Below are 19,372 nucleotides of genomic sequence, written 5' to 3' on the forward strand. Positions count from 1 at the left end.
CAGGATTCCGTCTGGCTGAGTGTGTTGGTCAGCGCTTCTTGAAATGTGACGTGGGCATGTGGGGAAGATGTAAGGTCAGTGGGGTGCTGGGATGAGCTTGCTGGTGGCTGGAAGCAAACACCATGATAGTACAAAGGTGCATCTAAGTAGTTTAAGACTGGGTAGAGGGGCTTGGGAATGTCTCGGTCAGTACAGTGTTTTCTATGAGGATCTGACTCGATGACCCCAGAACCCATGTGAAAAAAGTCATGTATTGTAGTGTATGCTTGTAACCCAGCACTGGGGAGGTGGAGACAGTAGCGTGCCTGGGACTCCCTGGCCAGCCAGCCTGGCCTACTGGCCAACTTCAGGCCAGTGAGAGGCCATCTCAAAAAACAGGATGGATAGCAGTTGAGGAAGGACAGTTGAGGCTGTCCACTGGTTTCTACAAACACACACACATGCACATGCAGTACACACTTGTGTTCCTGCACGCACGCATACACATGTGCGCAGATGATGGGATGAATTTTGAAAGTGTCACATGTGTTGATAGAAAGTGGGACTGAGGCTGAGATGCTGGTTAGGACTTGATGGTCCATAACTTTACATGCAGTATGGAGTGCAGACATCCCTCCTCAGAGCCCAGAGGACAGGCATCTGCAGGGCGGTGGGCTGGTGTTGCCTGGGCATCTTGGAGATGAATTTATTCTTTCTTGGCTTAAGATTTTTAGATAAATGATATTAAAGGATTGCCCCTGTTGCAGCTTTTCAACAGTGGAAATAGCCATGGCCATCTTGCTGGCTACTGCCTTTCTCCCTGGCTCCTTGTGAGAACTCTAAATCTACATGGTGCCTTGAGACAGAGTAAGAACCACAGTGATTGCAGAAGTGATGTGCTGATATTTCACACAGCTACTATTCTCTAAGAGGTGTCCAGGTGCCTGAGAAGTGTCTCTGGATCCATGTCTTTTCTTCTTCTGGACTGTCTGACTCTAGCCACGTGTGTTATCACCCTGGCTTGCTTTCTTTACATCCTCTCGATCACACCCTTGTGATGTCCTCATATGTGGGCGATGTCTCTTGGCCCCTGAGCTTGTCTGTGCACTCATGCTTCTTTCAGTGGCCTGTGGGCAGAGGTGGCAGTGGCTGTCTGTGTGTAGACCTTAAAGGCGCCACCTGTTTTTTTTTTTTTTTTTTTTTTTTTTTTTTTTTTTTTTTTGAGACAGGGTTTCTCTGTGTAGCTTTGCGCCTTCCCTGGAACTCACTTGGTAGACCAGGCTGGCTCCAACTCACAGAGATCTGCCTTGCTCTGCCTCCCGAGTGCTGGGATTAAAGGCGTGCGCCACCACTGCCTGGCTGCCACCTGTTTTCTTTTTGTGCCTTTTTGGACTTTGAGAAGCACATGTCCTGGCCATCAAAGAGGAAGGGCAACTGGGATAACGTCACAGACCTGCATTGGCAGGAGGGCCAGTCCACCTCCTGCAGTGTGCATCAGAATGGCCCATCAGTAGTCAGCCTGGTGGAGTTGAACCCTCGCCAACTCGAAGATATGCAAGACCCAATGCTTAATGTTGCTAACAGCATGGATAGTTGAACAACACTAATTCTTCTGAATATTATGAGTAAAAAAAAAAAAAAAAAGCCAGCCGTGTGTTTTGTGGCCATTATGCAGCAATAGGCAGCAGATGTGTGTGGCGTAGCCGTGAGAGCAGGTTCTGTCTAAAGGTAAGTGGAAGTACTGTGTGAGGCTTCCAGGCAGACCTGCTGTCTTTCTCTCCCACAGTCTGATATCTGGAATACAAGTGCAATGGCTGGAATGCTGGCAGCCAAACAGAACAACAAAGCCAAGAACTACATCTCAGAGGTGATGGAGAAAAGATCTGAAAGGACCAGGGTCCCCAAGGGCTTCATAGAGCAGGTAAATTAGCCTTGGACTGCCCAGCTCTAGAACTCCTTTACCCAAGAACAGTAGCTATTTATACGGGAGTTTTTCCTATTATTTGATACCACATAAAATACTTATTAAAACAGAGAGTAAGATGTATTGAGGTGAGGAGGAGGGGCCAGAGAACTACTCAGGAATGTGGAGAAATTCACGGCCACTTTGTCAGCAAGAGGACATTGCTTGGCTTTTGACTCTGGGTAAGAGCCTGAAAGCATTGGAGACAGCAGAACCAACCCCATGGGCTACTGTGAGAGTGTGCTGCATACAGCAACCAGAGCCTTCTCTCTCTCATCAAAAGCACCTCTTCCATTGCCCACCCCAATTGTCTGAAATCCCCAATAGCTCTCCCTTGCTTTGGGTTGGCAGACTGCTCATGAGAACTGTATTTGACCCTTATGTTTTACATCTTATTTTGTGGTGCTGGGGATTGAACCCAAGTCCTCATGCATGCTAGACAATGGCTCGACCACTGAGCTCTGCCCCAATCTCAAGTCCACACCTTGGTGAGGTAGGCAGTGTCTTTCCTAAGTCAGTGGGACCTGAAAAGTATGCCTTCCTCCTGGCTTTCCTGCAGAATAATGATAAATGTGCTTCTAACATGAATAAAGGATTGTTTAAGGCCCAGAAAAGAAGGCCTGGGTGAATGCTTTGTGCACAACCCTGGATGACAGGCAGAGCCTTTTGTGGATTCAGTTTAAATGGCACAGGGCTGCTATGCCCTGGATCACCTCTTTCCTACTCTCTTGGTTCCCATGGTGAGTGATTTTCCTTGAACACTGCTGGCCTTTAAACCTACTTCCCACTCTCCCATCCCGTGCAGACGAAGGAGGCAAACCCTTGGCCTTTCTTTCTTGAGGAGGTCACTTTGCTTTCTGTTCTCATCCAGTTAAGTGGGCAGATGGCTGTGGCAAGGTCCAGCCTGGAGGGAGGGCAGATGGTCAGTCCATTCTGGCTCTTGCAGAAGGCTCTACTCTCTTAGGACTGCCCCTTGTATTAATGAGGGGATGTTTTGGCCTCCTGTTGAATTTTCTTATTTCTTGATTGGTTCAGAGCTCGGCAGGGAGTAGTGCTCTGGTGTGTGGTTTGTTTGAGGTCCCTAAAGACCTCAACAAGGGGAATGAATTCATAGGCTTCATCCAAGGACACATGGTATAGTCTAATAATGCAGTGCATGCCTGTAGTCATCCTGCCTGAGTTTAAAGCTTGGCTCAGCTATTTATCTGGACAATGGCCATTTCCATATCTATAAAATAGGTATAATAATCCCATCTGCTAATTGGTTTGTTTTGGGGGAAACACATGAGTTAATCCATTGCAACCACTCTGAGCATCCCCCTTGATCATGGATCCAGTGCTGGGATGAGGAACAGCTTGCCCCTGATCTGTTGGACTGGATGACACCTGCTTTCTTATCACTTATTAATACCTGATTGTGTCCTTAGAAACCTGACCCTCATCTGAGGTTGTTGGTGTGATGGATTAGAAGAGTTACATCATAAGCATTATGAACTGTCTTTATCCATTGTGCCTATTTGTAGATTTTTCTACCTATTTTCCCTACTCACCTATATCCAGCAGAAGATGGTGTCAGGTCCCTGGAGCTGGACCTACTGGCAGTTGTGAGCCATCTAATATGGGTGCTGGAAACTGAACTCAGGTTCTCTGTCAGAGCAGTATGTGCTCTTAATGATGGAGCCTCTTTACTTTATTCCACTTTCTCTCATTTTATAAGGAAATGTACCATATGCCCCCTGTGTGAAGACATTCTAAGGCTGTTTGGACAAAGAGGACTGACTTAGGAAGGGGATCTTAGAAAGCAACAAGAGGCACATAGTTTCTCAATCTCAGCTCTCTCCCATCTGTAGACTGAATCTCTCTACTGGCAAGGACTTCTCCTCACTCCTCCTCACTCTGTCTCGAAGGAAGTCAGCTTAGAGCAGCCCTAGAGGTCAATGGGACAAGGCAGTTTCGTTGTTGCCTTGGTCACTGTCAATCAGAAAAGCCCGGTTCTCCAGGATGGTTCCAGTGGCAAATGTGTTGCTTCTTTCATTCAATAAGCAATTATCAAACCTCTAACATGAGCCAGGCACTGCTCTGGTGGAAGGAAATGGAGGTAACCAGAAAGATAAACTTCCTACTCTCTGGGCACTGTATTACAGTCAGAGAGACGGAGAACACACATGTAAATGTGTGAATAATATTTAATCATACTACACATGGAAAGAAAGTGAAGCCAAGAGCTCTGGGTGTTGATGACATACTGCTCTTGGCAGCATCTTCCTAGGGAGCCAACTTTTCAGCAGAGATCCAAGAGTCATGTTCAAAGAGAACTACACAAAGGTTTATTGATTCAGCCTACCAGGTAGGAAGAAAACAAAGCACAGGGAAGATACCAGTCTGTTGGAGGAGCAGCAAGAAAGCCCACCTAGACTGAGTGAGGGGGCATGGGCCGAGAGAGTTCGGAAGCTGAGTCAGGACTTTGGAAGGTAGTTGGATTGCTATAAAACACAGTGACTAATGTAGGATGTGGAGACAAGGAAATATGATTTGATAATTACCTTTAAGAAATGGTTGGGTATCCCCTTTACAGTCATGCCACTACTGTACCAACGGGCACATCTTGTCTGGCAGACAGGTAGTATAGCATGCAGGGTTCACAGCTGTGTAAGGTTGTTGATGACAATACTCTCCCAGCAGACTGTGGGGTACCTTCCAGCACTGTGAAAGCTTAACCAGCAGGCAGGACACTTCTTGCTCCATTCCAGCTTGATCTCTTGGTGTCCTGCAACCAAGGCATGTGATACCTTGACAATACAATTTGATACAGTTTGGGGATCAGACTGTGATCTCTATGGAGTGACTGAATTGTAAGGGGCATGTGTGGAGGCAGTGAGAGCAGCTGGGAAGAGATAAGAATGGGTCAGAGGGATTGGGAACACTGGGGCTGCTGAGAAGAACCCCTTTCCTCATGGATTCTGCAGGGTTTTTGATGGCTTGCATGCCAGCAGAGGGGATTTGAAGGTAACTGTGGGTTATTTGATTGGATTGTGCAGTGAAGGGCAGTGCCTTCCCTTAGAAGTTAGGAGGGAACATCTTTGGGCAGAGGGAGAAACCAGAAACCAAGAGTCCTGCTTAATGGTATTGCAGACATCATTAAGAAGTTTCCAAAAACAGTTGGAGATATAATTCACACGTCACATGACTTACCTAAAGCACACAATTCAATGGCTTTTTAGTACATTGTGAAGTCTATGAGAGTCATACACCCAACAACTTCAGAATCTTCTATGATCCCAGAGTAAACCCTGCACTCTTTAGCCATCATTCCCCCATCCTCTTCCTCACTCCTCCTCAACTTCCCGTTTCTATGAATTTGTTTTTCTGGAGATGGAATACATGCCATGATGTTGAGTGACTTTCCTGAGGAGGAGAAAAGGAGGATGCAGACAGATCAAAGAAAGGTTCCAAGCCTAACTTGGTGAAATAAATGACTTTCTTATGTATAAAGACATGGGGGACTCACAGGAAATTCTGCCACTGGAAAATTCCAGTCTCCATCCACTAAACACTTACTTTTTGTGGCATTTTATTCCCCAGCAGATTTAACACAGACCTGGGTTCAGGCTGTAAGCCTTGTTGCTGCTAGGAACACCATAATATGACCACCAGTGGACATGCACATAGCATATGGACCCTTCACTGCACAACAGAAATTCACGGGTCCTATTCTCTGGTGGCCCAGCTCCCCAAATCCTCACTCAGGAGTGCACTTTCCTGAGGAGACTGAGGTACTTAGTTATCTAGGGAAGATTTATGAGCTTGTTGAGGTTAACTCTTGTTATTGCTAATGGATGCGAAGCTGCAGAGCTGTGACAGGACATATGTCTCACTTAATTTTTTAAAAAAATGAAACACACTGAAACCCCCACCCCACAGGACCAGATCAGTCTTGAAGATTAGGGATGTAAAGACAGAATCCAAGCCACAGGCAATCCAAGCCAGCAAAGGGAACCCTTGCTGGGAGCGTGGTGACTCTTAGGGTTTCTGGGACCTCTGAGATCTTGGGAAACACAGTTCCGAGCCCCCAAAGGCTATGGAGCTGCATTGAAGGCTGAAGGAGAGTTGGAGGGGAGCATGGCTCTCACAGTGCAGCCTGGTGTATGGTGTCCTTCCTCAGGAGGCCCAGTAAGACATGGGAAACCTTATTTCCTGCCAAGTGTTTGATCTTAATGTTGGCATTACATGCCACATGCTCCAGGAAGAAGGAAAGAAGGGAGAGTCTGTGATGAAGACACAGGAATAAGGGTCTGCTCTGGGGCCAAGTTGAACATGGCCTCCAAAGGAACAGGCATACACACACACACACACACAGCTGAAGAGTAAGTTGAGACTTGACATCATTCACTCCAGTTCAAGTGCATTGCAGAGGGCACTTCTCAAGCTGAGACTTCATGGTCCCTTTCATCATCTTCCCAGGGAAAGTCATATATAGAATAAGTGGACAATAGTTTGTATACAGAATGTCCTGAAAAATAGGACAAAGGTCAGAGGAATGTATAGGTCAAACTTTTCCTCTTCATAAGCTGTGCCATTAAGTCGAGGACTTTTACTGGTCTCCTGGGGTTAAAGGTGTGCAAATTTAAAGCTATTGGAATACGGAGGTTGTGCAAATGCCAGAGAAAAATCTTGGAAACGAAGCAGGGCTCTTTGAAGATGTTAGTCTTCTCCCTCTGGGATCCCAGAGAAATATATAGATTCATGTATCTCAGAGTGGTGTTGGGTGTTGGGTGTTGGGGGAAGCTGGGGCCCTGGGGGCTTCGGGTCACATAACATGAATGGGTAAATCAGAGGTTCTGACCTTTCAGGTTCTGTGACTACATCACCCGTACGTAGATAGATGGGCATACAGGGGCCCTCATAGAGAGATTCCAGTAATAGAGGGTACTCTAGACAGGAGAAACCCCTCTTCTGCTTGTCCACTGGTCGCCAGCAAAGTCCAGCTTTTCTCTCTACAGAATGGTGTTCGGGTCAGAGTCCCCAAGGAAGGGAGAGAGAGAGGCCCAGAGAGCGTGTTTTGAGAAAATTATCCGGAAAGTCACACCAGAGGAAAAAAAAAAAAAAAGGTTTAGAACTTCCCCTATGTGGCAGCATTTGGCCTGTAGAAAGAGGCTTTGCAAACGCTCCTTCAATTTCAGCCATAGATTACTCCAAGCTCAGGGACTCGTTCCGTACCTTCCGTCTCAGCACCCTCCACCAGCACCCCTACAAGCTAGTATCCAGTCACAGGGGTCTCTGGCTGGGCATAGACAGAAAGTACAGGTGGCCGTCGGGGACTCAACCATCACCTCTCTCCACCTCACCACCTGCTCCTCCCCACCCACTTGCTGGAGCGAATCGCTAGTAGTTGTTTTCCTAGGAGGGGCTGGAACACTCCTTGACACCTCCTAGGTGTGGTTCCCCCAGGGAACAAGACCCACACAAGCGGACTGGAAGGCTTCGGACCCGGAGGGGATGAACTGTGGCAACTTGCGTAGCCCGCAGCGCGGCGCAGTGGCAAAGGCGGGGGCGTGAAGCCGCGCATCGCCGATAGCTGGGATCTTTTGCTGCTCCGGAGCTCCGGAGGCGAGCGGGATCCTCACAGGCGCCCAGGGCAACCTGCGGGAGTGGCGGAGCCCCGCGCTCTCACCCTAGCTCAGTGGGGAGCGCAGCTGCAGCCGGGTTCAAGGCCCGAGCCCCGCGCGGCCGCCGCCCGCGGTGGGGGGTGGGCTGGGGGCGGGGCGGCCGGGGTTGCCTTCACCCGCGCGATCCCCGAGCGCGGCACCCGGCGCTGCCGAGCCACCTCCCCTGCCGCCCGCCAGCAAGTTTGGCGGCTCCGAGCCCAGAGCTCCGCGGCTTTCTGAAGCATTGGTTTCTTGCTGGCGTTGGTGCACCCTGCTTGGCGGGGAGCCTCTGGAGCGATGCCGATGGATGTGATTTTAGTTTTGTGGTTCTGTGTGTGCACCGCCAGGACAGGTAAGCAAGGCTGGGCGTTAGGGGTATGGGGGAAGGTGGTGGTGGTGGTAGCGCTGTTCCGGGCTGCTGAGACGCGGAACCCAGCTCTAATGGGCTAGGGAAAGGTGGCAGCGTGTTTGGGTCTCTGATCATCCAGCACAGTTAAGGGTAAAAGCTCTGGAGAAGATGCCCCTCCTGCGAACGTCCTCTTCCCAGGGGACGCAGCTGCGGGCATTTAGTGTGAGGGGTGCGGCCGAGTGGTCGCACCCGAATGTGGCTAGCAACCAGCTTCCCGGTTCTAGGGAGTCAGAACCCGCTGCAGCGTGCCCAGCGAGCCTTACATCCTTGAACTTGCAGGGTGCGGTGGACGCGACTGTCCCCGAGCCGCGGAAGTCCCACCCGCAGAGGGAGCGCTTGCTGCTGGCAGGCGCGGCCAGGGCCCCGGGAGCCGGCCGCCGCGCAGGAGAGGGCTGAGGGAGAAAGTGGGACCCGGCGAGCTCTTCTGTGGCTCCCACATGGCCCCAGGAGGAGAACTCCAGGAGTGTTCTCTATCTGCTCCCCGCCCAAAGGACTGGGCGAACAATTATTAGGGGGAAATTGGAGCAGTGGAGTCAACCCAAGATTTTCTCCAGCCCTAAACCCGTGTTTCTCCTGCTATCATCCAAGATTGTAGGGCGGAGACCCGGGGTCAAGGGAACTGGCTTGATGGCCAGGTTCCCACGAGGTTTTCCCTGCGGACATGCGGTTGTGAGGACTCTAAAGCTCAATCCCCTCTTTCCTCTTCCACAGGCTTCCCGGACCTCAAGTGCCAGGGGTTCGAAAATGTAGCCTACTTCACAGAGCTTGTAGTAGCTGTCAGGAGACAGTGGCGGGGTTAGGTGGGGGTAGGAAGTGGCCTAACAGGGCCAAGAGTGGAAGAGATAGTTCTTGGCAGCCAGACATCAGACTCATTGCCCTAGACAACAGACTTCGATCCCTAGAATGGACGCCCGGCCGCCCCCATTCCCTGTCCCTCTGTCTCGTCTCCTTTATCACTCCTGTTTCCTTCCCTAGAGGTCCAGTCTCCTTCCCGGCCAGACAGCCAATTTACCTTGAGAGGACTGAGGAGTCTCCTACCCCCTTTAGTTTACTTAAAAAGTTCCCCCCTCTTGCTCCAGGCGCTCTTCTTGGGCAGTTAGGAGTCTGGGTGCTTCTAGCTGCCCCCTCTCACTTCCCAAGACTGAAGGGGACTAAGGACAAGAAACGTTTCTCTAGAGACAAAAGAACCTCAGTGTGTTTCCGGAGCTCCCTCTGTAGCCGCCAGACCCAAGGCTGAAACTAGCCCCAGGAAGAGGAGGGTCGGGCCTGCTAGTGCTGGGCTACCCACTGGGAGGAGGAGACTCTTGTGCTGGGCACATCCTACAGAGGAAGGGAAGACAGGGAGCAGCTTGATGGTCATTCTCGTATCATTTCGTTTTACGACCCAAATGCCTACATCCTTTGTTTTCATGGCTCCTTTGAAAAGTTGCCAAAAACTGTGTCCATGCAGGGTCAGTCTGAGTTTCCATTATACTTTTGTTGCAGAGACTCTGAGGTGGAGGTCTTCCCTGTGGGTGGCTTGCTAGGTGCTGTACAGAGAGAGGACTCCCCTCTTGATGACTGGAGAACTTATAGCTTTGCAGAGAATCTTGGTAGAAAGTGGAAAGCATTTTTATTGCACCAGGTGTGGGAAGAGTAAGAGGCTGCGAGAAGTTGGTGTTCAGGACACACATGGAGGGAAGGTGTGATCACATGGTGGCTGTGTACCTGGAAGACTTTGACCTGGTGGTGAGGCTTTGGAAGGATAAGGTAGAATTCAATCCAGACCCAAGAAAGCACTAAGCAATGGCAGGAACGACCTAAGGACGTGACAGCCCCCAACCCACCCCCAAGCATGGTGCAAGGCCAATCCTCATGCTTCTTGGTAGTAACTACTTGATTGCTCGAGGCCACGTATTTTTTCTTCATAAATTATTGGAAGAATTAAGGAAATGGAAGAAAATGTCCCTTGCTTTATATGTTTGCAGTTTCTTGTAGCTGGAGGGAGTATCTGTGGTGAGTTTCTGGAAGTAGCCTCTTTGCTTTTGCATAGCTCCATCCCCACATCCCACATCCATCTTTAGGTTGCAAAGGCCGACTGGTGATCACTGTATCAGGATCCAAACAGCTGCTTGGAGAGTTTGTCAAGTGAGACAATTGTTGTCTGGGATGTTAACAGTCCTAGAAGAAGTAAACACGTGGCCCACTTAGCTGCTCAGATCACACCGGCTTTTAATGGAAATGAGGAGATGATATCAGACACATTTTAATTAAACCAAGACTGCAGTGCAGAGGCAGCTTCACATGCAACCATCTAATAGCAGGTATTGTGAGCAAGCTGCTCACACCGCTCTGGTCCAGAGAAGAGAACCTTTGGAACACAGAGAGGAGAAGGGCGGGGTGCACGCTTCTCCAGTTCTGGGCTTTCCAGGCACCCCGGAGTAGATGGATGGACAGACTAAAAGCAGTAAGAGCGTCCTGCACCTACAGGTTTTCTCCCGTAGCTTGGAAGTGCCAGTACCATGAGCTCAGTCAGTGCTTAAGCCTTCCTTGCTTTCCAGCCCCCCCCCCTCCGCCGGGGGTTGGGGGGTTGGGGAGGCTCACAAGGGTAGAGAGTGAAGGCAGTACCCAAAACATCAACATCCTTGGAGCCTACCCAGTGCCTCCTGCTGCCCCCTGCTGGAGAGGAGAGATTTTTTTCTATTTGAAGCAATTCCTAGGTGGTTCAGCCTGAGCCTCCCCTTCCCCAATCCTATCAAGCATGGGCCAACTTGTAGAAGCATAAAGTATCTTCTTCAAGAACCTCCCTCTTCAAGGTATTAAGATCAAGTGGCCCTGCAATCCTGACATCAGAGGAGGTTGTCCAGTCTCCTTCTGCTGTCATTTTGCTCTGCATGGACCAGAAAAGCAGCTGCAACCCTGAGGCAGATTAAATCTGAAGTGAGACAGACCCAGGACACTGTGCTTGAAGTCCTGGGCATCAAAGGCAAGCTGAAGGGCTTTGGGCTGAAGCCCTCCTTGGCCAGGGCTGAGGAGCAGCCGGCAGTGGCCTGGAAAACAGCAGGTATCCCAGCTAAAGGGAGTTCTGAATACCAGATCTAGACCTCAAGTGCCTCTGTCACATTGACTGCCGCTTTCCAGGCTCTGAAAATATCTCCTCCCCAGGAGCTTTTTATCCTGCTTAATTCTAATGCCCACTTTCAGCCATTTGTAGAACTGCTATGTCAAAAGTAGAAAACTTTAATAGAGTTTCCTCGGAAATGACAGGAGCTGGCTGCACGGACAGGAGACAGAAGCCTGGAAATAAACCATGTTTGATGGAGCTAGCGTCTCACATGATGCAAGGTTCAGGAGAGGCCATGTAGATGGCTCCTTATTAATGGGTTTCCTGATTTCCTATGCCATGTGCAATGTGTTATTCTATCAGCATTGGGCATTGTCGTGAAAGGGACTAATTAAAGGGAGAGAACAGAACTGCGTCCTGAAGCCAATTGGTTTCTTTTTTCTCCCATTTGTATGGCGTGTCTTTATACTTTGCAGCCAGGAGGAGGGCCACATGAGTTGCTTCTTTAGCTGCAGAGTACAGGATCAAGGCTGGAGTGGTTTGGAGAGTTAGTCTTATGAGAAGCATATGGACCAAACCCCAGCTGAGTACCTACTGTATGCAGCCTGAGCCTGTTTGTGAGGTCACCACCCAGACCTCCAGTGTCAGGGAGGCAGTACTGTCCTTTCTACAGATGAGGAAACTGAGGCTCTCAGGAGTGATACTTCCCAATGATAGAGGATTCATATTTCTACACTATGTTCTGGATTGAGGGCACTGTGTCCTCATTTAGGGGTGGGGACTTGAGGACATTTTTAGGCTGTTTTGTTAGATCCACAGCATCTACTTGGGCACCTTTTAGGCTTGTCCCATTGCAGACCACCTAGACAGAGAGACTTGTGTATTGTTAGGCTGACCATCTTAGTGGGTCTTCAGTTTCTGCAGTGATTCTCGGTTGTCACAATATACTGTTGCACAGCAAGCTACCTCAAGTCGAGACTTACAGCAACAAGTATTTGTTGTGTTCAGATGCATGTAGGTGGGTCTGGTGTTGCCTTATGTAGGCAGGGTCCAGCAGAATGCCACTCCACATTTAGGCAAGTTGTCTGCACTATGTGTCTGCACTGTCCTCATAGACCGGGGCCCATCCCAAAAGCTATGATCTCATCATGATGAACTCCCACCATATTAGCACATTCAAGCCTCTGCTTTTGTAAGCAATGTCACCAATGCCACCAGTAGCCAAGACAGGGTACATAGCTGAGATCAGAGCTGCAGGAGAGGCGGCCTTCATTCACTCCAGTAGGAGGAATTGTGAAGGCACACAACACAGAGGGTGGATGTGGAGTGGGTAAAGATTTGAGGCCAATAGTTCAGTCGGCCATTGTGCTGGTTGGTTTATGTCAACTTGACACAACCCATAGTTGCTTGAAAAGAGGGACCCTCGGTTGAGAAGATGCCTCCATGAGACCAGGCTGTAAGCAAACAAGCCTGTAGGGCATTTTAAAAGTAGGGGGTTGAGGAGGAAGGGCCCACCACACTGTGAGTGAGGATAGCAGGCTGAGCAAGCCAGGAAGCAGCATCCCTTCAGTGAAATGTAAACCAAATGAACCCTTTCCTTCCCAGATGGGTTTTGGTCACCGTGTTTCATCACAGCAATAGTAACCCTAACTAGGATAGCCATAGTCTGAAAGTTTTAAAAAAGTTTTACAAAGTTTTCTTACCCTCTTGCCTTTTCATGGTCTTCCTTATTGCTCTGAGGTCATTGCTACCACAGTGAGGACCATATACCCCCATATGCCAAATAAATAACCCCATTCTGAATTAAGAGCCTGTTAAATGCCAGGTCCTATGGGAAGCCGCATGGGCACCAGAGATACTTCATTCTCTTCATGTCTGGCTAAGAGCACATGCACCAGCTACTTACAAAGTTCCTGGCCAGAGAAAGACAGCGTGGAGGTCCTCTGAGATCACCTTTGATTTAATTTGTGCTGTATAGGTTCAGAACACTATAGATCAAACTGAAATATTAGTTCCTTTCCTGTCTGTTCAAGGTGATCACGGAGCGGCTGGCGTCCAAGCTCACCAGTCCTGAGAGCAGGCTCGTGGGGCTGGGACGTGGGGAGACAGAAGGGTAGCTTGCTCAGTTTCTCTTTGCTCAGAGTGGGCACTCTGAGCCAAGTTGGTATGTAGTGTGAGCAATAGCACAGAGGTGGAAGCTTGAAGTTAGATCCATACTTAAAATGTAATCAGATCATTGCCCTCCCATCCTTTCCTTAAGCACACACCTCACGGCCCCCCAAAGATAGCTGAATAATAGCCAAGGCCTTTTGTAACCTGACCCTTGGGCCCTAGTTATCATCGTCAGCTGAAAAGATAGGCACCTGCCATGAGAGTCTCTCTATCTATTTTTTATATTTACTTATTGCATATGTGGGATGAGGCTGTGGGGAGATGCTGGCCATGGCGCAAGTTTAGAGGTCAGATGACAGACAGATTGTGGGAGTTGGTTCTTTCGTTCTACCGTGTGGGTCATGAGGCTTGAACTCAGGGCTTAGGCTTGTTGGCAGGTGCCCTGATGTACTGAGCCAGCTCACGGACCTTGAAGTGAGAGACTTATTGAGTAATTTTCTTTATCTGGTTGGTCTGTGGGCCTTTCTGTGAGGGAATGTCTCGGTTGTTAATTGATGTAGGGGGGCGCAGCCCACTCTGGGTAGCACTGTTCCTGGGCAGGTGGTCTGGGGCTATTTAAAAAAGCTAGTTATGCCTCAGCCTGCAGGGACGCCAGTGTGTGAGCCAACCAGCAGGTTCCTCCATGGTTCTGGCTCTGAGTTCCTGCCTTGACTTCTCTCAGTGATGGATTGTGACTATTGTTCTATCACGTCAATGGCGAGGAAGGCGGAGCACCCACCTTTGACCGCCTGCCTCCCTCCCCTGTACACTGCAGCCCAGCCTATCCCTCTTCTATTTCTAGAACAGTCTGCGATGTTCCTGTCTTGAACTCACTTTTCTCTACAGGTGGACATGCTTTTCCTCAGGCGTTGGCCCTGCTCCTTGCGCCAGGCCCTCTCCCCGTGTTGAGTTATTTCCAATTCCAGTACTTTCTATCATCTTCTTCATGGTATTTATTGGCAAACTATCCTCATTGTTTCCTCTCCCTCAGGGAGGAAAGCTGCCTGAGAATGTCCTTAGTGCCCACAACATGTGTGATACCTAGTGAGTGCTGCAGGTGACCCCATGCCCAAACTGCTGACAAATGAATGGGAAAGGTGGATGTGAGAGCTGTCTTTGGGTCATCAGGTCTTGTAACTGGCTGCATTTCAAGGAGAAAAACTTCTCACTCTCAGCTCAGAAGATGGGGGTGGGGGATAGGTGTGTGTGTGGGAGCCTGACAAAAAGCAAGAAGGTAGTTAAATGCACCATGCCTTCGATTTAACCTAGTTTCTGCCTTGACAATGATGGGTTGCAACTCCAAAGCACCCTTCCTGACCAGCCTTCTGACAAGGCCGCAGTTTCTGTTTTTTAATAGGGAAGGGGAAGGGTACATTTCCTTCCCCTAATCTGTGTAGACAGGAGGGGCAGGAGAGGCACAGGTAGACTGTGGGGGCTTAGGAAGTCCTGATGAATATTCACTGAATCTGCGTGGGACAAATTGGGTGCATGCTCTCTGAATCCCGCCTGGGCGACAGCATTGCCGTCAGAGGGAAGCTGACAGCTGTTGCTGATTAAAACATTTCCAACTGCGCAATCAGAAGCCACCATTGAGATGCTAAGTGGAGCTAAGCAGAGCCTTCATGAATGGCTTCAAACAACGGTCCCTCGGAGTGATCTGTAGCCTTATTAATATATGTAATTGGAAATCACTTTGCAATGATGAATGAGTCATTCCACAGAACACTCCCCGGGTAAGAGACACCCTTGGGGATCTGCCTTTCCCAGACAAGGGGATTCAGCCACATTTCTTCCCAAGTAAGAGGTGTCTGGGCATCTAGGTTTCTATCCAGGAGTCCTTTGGAGGGACATTATGTACCTGCTGGTCTGAGCATTACTCTTTCCTGGCACCATTCTCCAGCAGAGGCAGTACCCCATCTCCACTGCTCCCTTCCCAGGTGTTGCAGGGGTGCCTCTGGGTGATGGGGCTTGCTCTGTGCAGGATCTGTTGTTGCATCTGTGTCTGAGGCAGGACAATCAGCACCACAGTCCCGAACCCACCAACCCATCCTCACACCTAAAAAGTCTAGAGACCCAAAACTTCTTCACAATTCATCAGACCACAAAACCGTCCTGAGTTGAATTCATCTGGTGACATAAATGTGACCTGAAGGGATATTGGGCTATTTAAGTGATTATTTCAATTAGGAGAAAACATCACATTTTTCCAACCCAGAAATACCATAGAATTTGATTATAGGGCACTGACCCAGGCTCTGCTGAGGTTGTTACATAAAACATAACATGTGGGCCATGTTTCCTTCTCAACTTTTGATATATTCTGAATTCTGAAAATTTCTTGTCCCAGGGAGTTTGGGTGTGGGGTTAGCCATCTATAATGGAGCGGGTTTGGTGGGGGGCTTAGAAAGAAACTGAGCTTTGAGAGGGAGTGTAGGGCGGAGTTGCTTTCCTGTTCTCCCTGGAGAAGCTCCCCAGCACTCCTAACTGCCTTGGATGGATTCTGACCACCCCTCTCCTCTGTAATCTGCTCTATATGGATTGCGGCCTGCACTCTGTCTGCTAAAACCGACATGGATCTCTTTCTTCCCAGTGTTGGGCTTTGGGATGGACCCTGACCTTCAGATGGACATTATCACAGAACTCGACCTCGTGAACACCACCCTGGGAGTCACTCAAGTGGCGGGACTACACAATGCCAGCAAAGCATTTCTGTTTCAAGGTAAAACATATATCCTTCTTTGCATGCGTTGTGGGTACAGGAGGAGGAGTCTGGGGGTATGCTCCCCTTCCTGTGTTTGGGGGTCACCTTTGCTGCTTTCCTTGTGTTGTTCTCCTGAAGAGTGTGATAAACAGGGGATGTTCTGAGGGTGGGACAAGGTATGAGAAGGTGCGATTTGACAGTGAAATATTCACCCCAGGACTGTGCTGGGGGAAGCCATAGTGGAATGAAGTTTCAGAACTTTGAAAGCTGCTGATCAGCCATGCTTTGCTCATGGATCATTTATCTCATGATTATTTCTATCTTTGCTGGTACCTGCACCTCTGTCTTACCTGTGGGAAGAGGTTGCCCATGGCTACATTCTCTTTGGGTGCAGCCTCCTCAGCTCTGCCTACTACACACCTGACTCCACACCATCTAACAAGCTTCTATAAAGCCAAGATAGAATAGTGCTTCAAGGCATGGGCTCTGGAGCTCCACTGACTGGAATCACCTTCCAACTTTGTCACTGTTGTCTATGGGACTTAGCTTCTCTGTGCCTTGGTGTCCTCATCTGAATGACAGACCCCTGCAACCCCTCCCTAATGGAGCCTCTGTAACAATGCCTGATATATAGTTCTTGTTTGGTGAGCAATGACATTGCTTTAGAATCCTTCTGCATGCTATACAGTATGCCAACAGTAAAGAAGATACGTGAGGTTCCTGTCCTAAAATACGAGGCAGAAAACGGCAAATTCCACAGTTTTGTTGAATCAAAATCACTTTACTTAACCATGGAGGGGATGTATAGACTGTCAATCAAAAGCAATGCAGGCAGGTCTGATTCAGTTTGGGTGGGAGACAGTTGTCACCAGAGGAAGGTCACCTTGAACATGGGGCAGGCCAGCTCAGACTTGAAAGCTGAAAGGAAAGTGTGGGGTGAGGAGAGGTGGAAGTCTAACTCCCACTGAAGAATTATGTGTAGAGAGGCCTTTAACAGAAGCCAACAGAAAGAGGTGCAGCGCAGCTGGAGGGTGGTGAGTGGCTGGAGAAGAAGACACTGGCTGTTCACCTTGGACCAGTAGTCAGAGGTGACATTTCACAGGTGGCATGGGTTTGAGTAGTCTGGTGGCTTGCGTGGTATCCATTCAGGTAGGTGGGAGGCTGTGTGTTGTGGAATATTAAAGATGTGTTATATTTGTTTATGCTGTGGAATATGTGTTTGGTGATGCAGAGATGTGTTGCATTCTTTTAATGTTGCATTTGTTTAACTTTGTAAAACTGTGTTACTTTGCCTGTCTAAAACACCTGATTGGTCTAATAAAGAGCTGAACAGTCAATAGGTAGGCAGGAGAAAGAATAGGCTGAGCTCACAGGCAGAGAATAAATAGAGAGAGAGGAGTAGGGAGAAGAGGAGAGAGGAGGATGCTGGAGAGGGGCAGTCAACCAATCACACAGCCAGACACAGAATAAGAAGGAAAGAAAATATATAGAAATAGAGAAAGGTAAAAGCCCAGAGACAAAAGGTAGGTGGTATAATTTGAGTTAAGAAAAGCTAGTTAGAGATTAGCCAAGGTAAGCTGGGCATTCATAAGTAAAAAAAAGTCTCCATGTGTGTTATTTATTTGGGAGCTAAGTAATGTGCAAAGAGCAAGGAGAAAGAATAAGAAAATTCAACAACCAACTACAGCCGTTAAAGTTGCAGAGGTTAAAGTAGGAGAGTACACTCATTATGGAAAGAAGATGGCTTGGCATCTCCCTGAGAAAAGGCCTGATAAGTTCCTTCCAACACACCCTTCTTTGAAGACAACTGCATTAGATTTTCATTGCTGTGACTGAATACCCGATACAAACAACTCAAAGCAGGAAAGATTTATTTTGGCTCACAGTTTTAGAAGGTTTTGTCCATTGTAGCAGGGAAGCAAGGGTGGAACAGCTCACATCATGGCAGCTGGGAAGCAGAGAGTAAGCCAGGAAAGAGTGGGGGTTAATATACCCGCAAGGCTGCACCTAGTGACCTACTTCCTCTAGCTAGGTTCCACTTCCAAAAGTTTCTATAGCTTTCCCAAATTACACCACCAGATGGGGAGCATGGGTTTAAAACATGAATCCTTCAGGAGACATTTCATATTCAACACAAATAACAAAATTGTTATTTTAGAATTGCTGAACTGATATTACAGGATGCGATTTAAGATATTCATTGTGTGGATAACTAACATCTGTTTGTGATCCATAGTGAATCTACAGATGTTGTATAATGACTTGTAGCAAAACTACAGGTATGTGGATTCCACTTAATTACTTAGATATTTGGCGAACTGCTTAAGCTGGTATGGCTGAGAGAACACAGGCTGGGTCATCTGCTTTGTTCCTTGCCTTGTGGAAAGCGAGAGTCCCTGCCATTCTTTGTCTGCTAAGAAAACTTGGGTGCTCTGTGAGCTTCATGAGGGCAGGGTTCCTGTCTGTCAAGACAGTTCTAGATCCTCGGAGCCAGCTATTGTGCAGAGTATGTAGTAAGTGATTAATGGGCCTTTTGAGTTGGATTAAAATCCTTCTGCCCAGTGTACCTTCAAAGAGACTTTTGCTTGCTCTGCTGGTCATTTATTCAACCATGGAGCCTTGGGCTGAGAGTTTGCTCTCAAATCTGTTTGTTCTCTGTTTTGACATTTGCTTCTTGGCTGTCTTTCAGGTGTGGATTTCCCAGCTTCATTGGTGGGACACTCAATTTTGGGAATTGGATGAGACATTTCCCTATGTCCTATGCTCTTGTGATTACCATGACTACCTTGATAGCCCAGGATGGCCCCTTATATCCAGCCAGTGTCATATTATCTGTAAAGGTTCCTTTATCATCTAAGTGGCTTATTCACAGGTTTTGGTGAATAGCTTCTGGATATCTTTGGGGAACCGTTATTCTTCAAATTGCATCCTCTGCCCCCAAAGATTCATGTCTTTCATGTCTGTCCTACACGCAAAATACAAGCATCTCATTCCTATCCTACATGCAAAATACAAGCATCTCATTCCTCTCCTACATGCAAAATACAAGCATCTCATTCCTATCCTACATGCAAAATACAAGCATCTCATTCCTATCCTACATGCAAAATACAAGCATCTCATTCCTATCCTACATGCAAAATACAAGCATCTCATTCCTCTCCTACATGCAAAATACAAGCATCTCATTCCTCTCCTACATGCAAAATACAAGCATCTCATTCCTATCCTACATGCAAAATACAAGCATCTCATTCCTATCCTACATGCAAAATACAAGCATCTCATTCCTATCCTACATGCAAAATACAAGCATCTCATTCTTATCCTTCAATAGTCTTCACTCTTTTTGTTTTGTTTTTGGGAGTCAGGGTTTCTTTGTGTAGCCCTAACAGTCCTGGAAGTCACTCTGTAGCCCGGGCTGGCCTCGAACTCACAGAGATCCTCCTGCCTCTGCCTCCCGAGTGCTGGGATTGAAGGC

General features: G+C 48.3%; 1 protein-coding gene across 1 annotated transcript in view; it reads left to right on the plus strand.

Annotated features, from left to right (window-relative positions):
- Positions 1-7,118: 7,118 nt before the first annotated feature.
- The window catches only part of Nell1 (neural EGFL like 1), an 846,309-nt gene continuing 834,055 nt past the window's right edge, over positions 7,119-19,372 (plus strand). The window contains exons 1-2 of the mRNA XM_036206955.1: positions 7,119-7,939; positions 15,781-15,909. Coding sequence (XP_036062848.1) covers positions 7,885-7,939; positions 15,781-15,909 — 184 coding nt within the window. The 5' untranslated portion in view covers positions 7,119-7,884. The remainder of the gene's footprint in view (positions 7,940-15,780; positions 15,910-19,372) is intronic.

The sequence above is a fragment of the Onychomys torridus genome, chromosome 1 (assembly GCF_903995425.1).
Source record: "Onychomys torridus chromosome 1, mOncTor1.1, whole genome shotgun sequence".
NCBI classification, from domain to species: domain Eukaryota; kingdom Metazoa; phylum Chordata; class Mammalia; order Rodentia; family Cricetidae; genus Onychomys; species Onychomys torridus.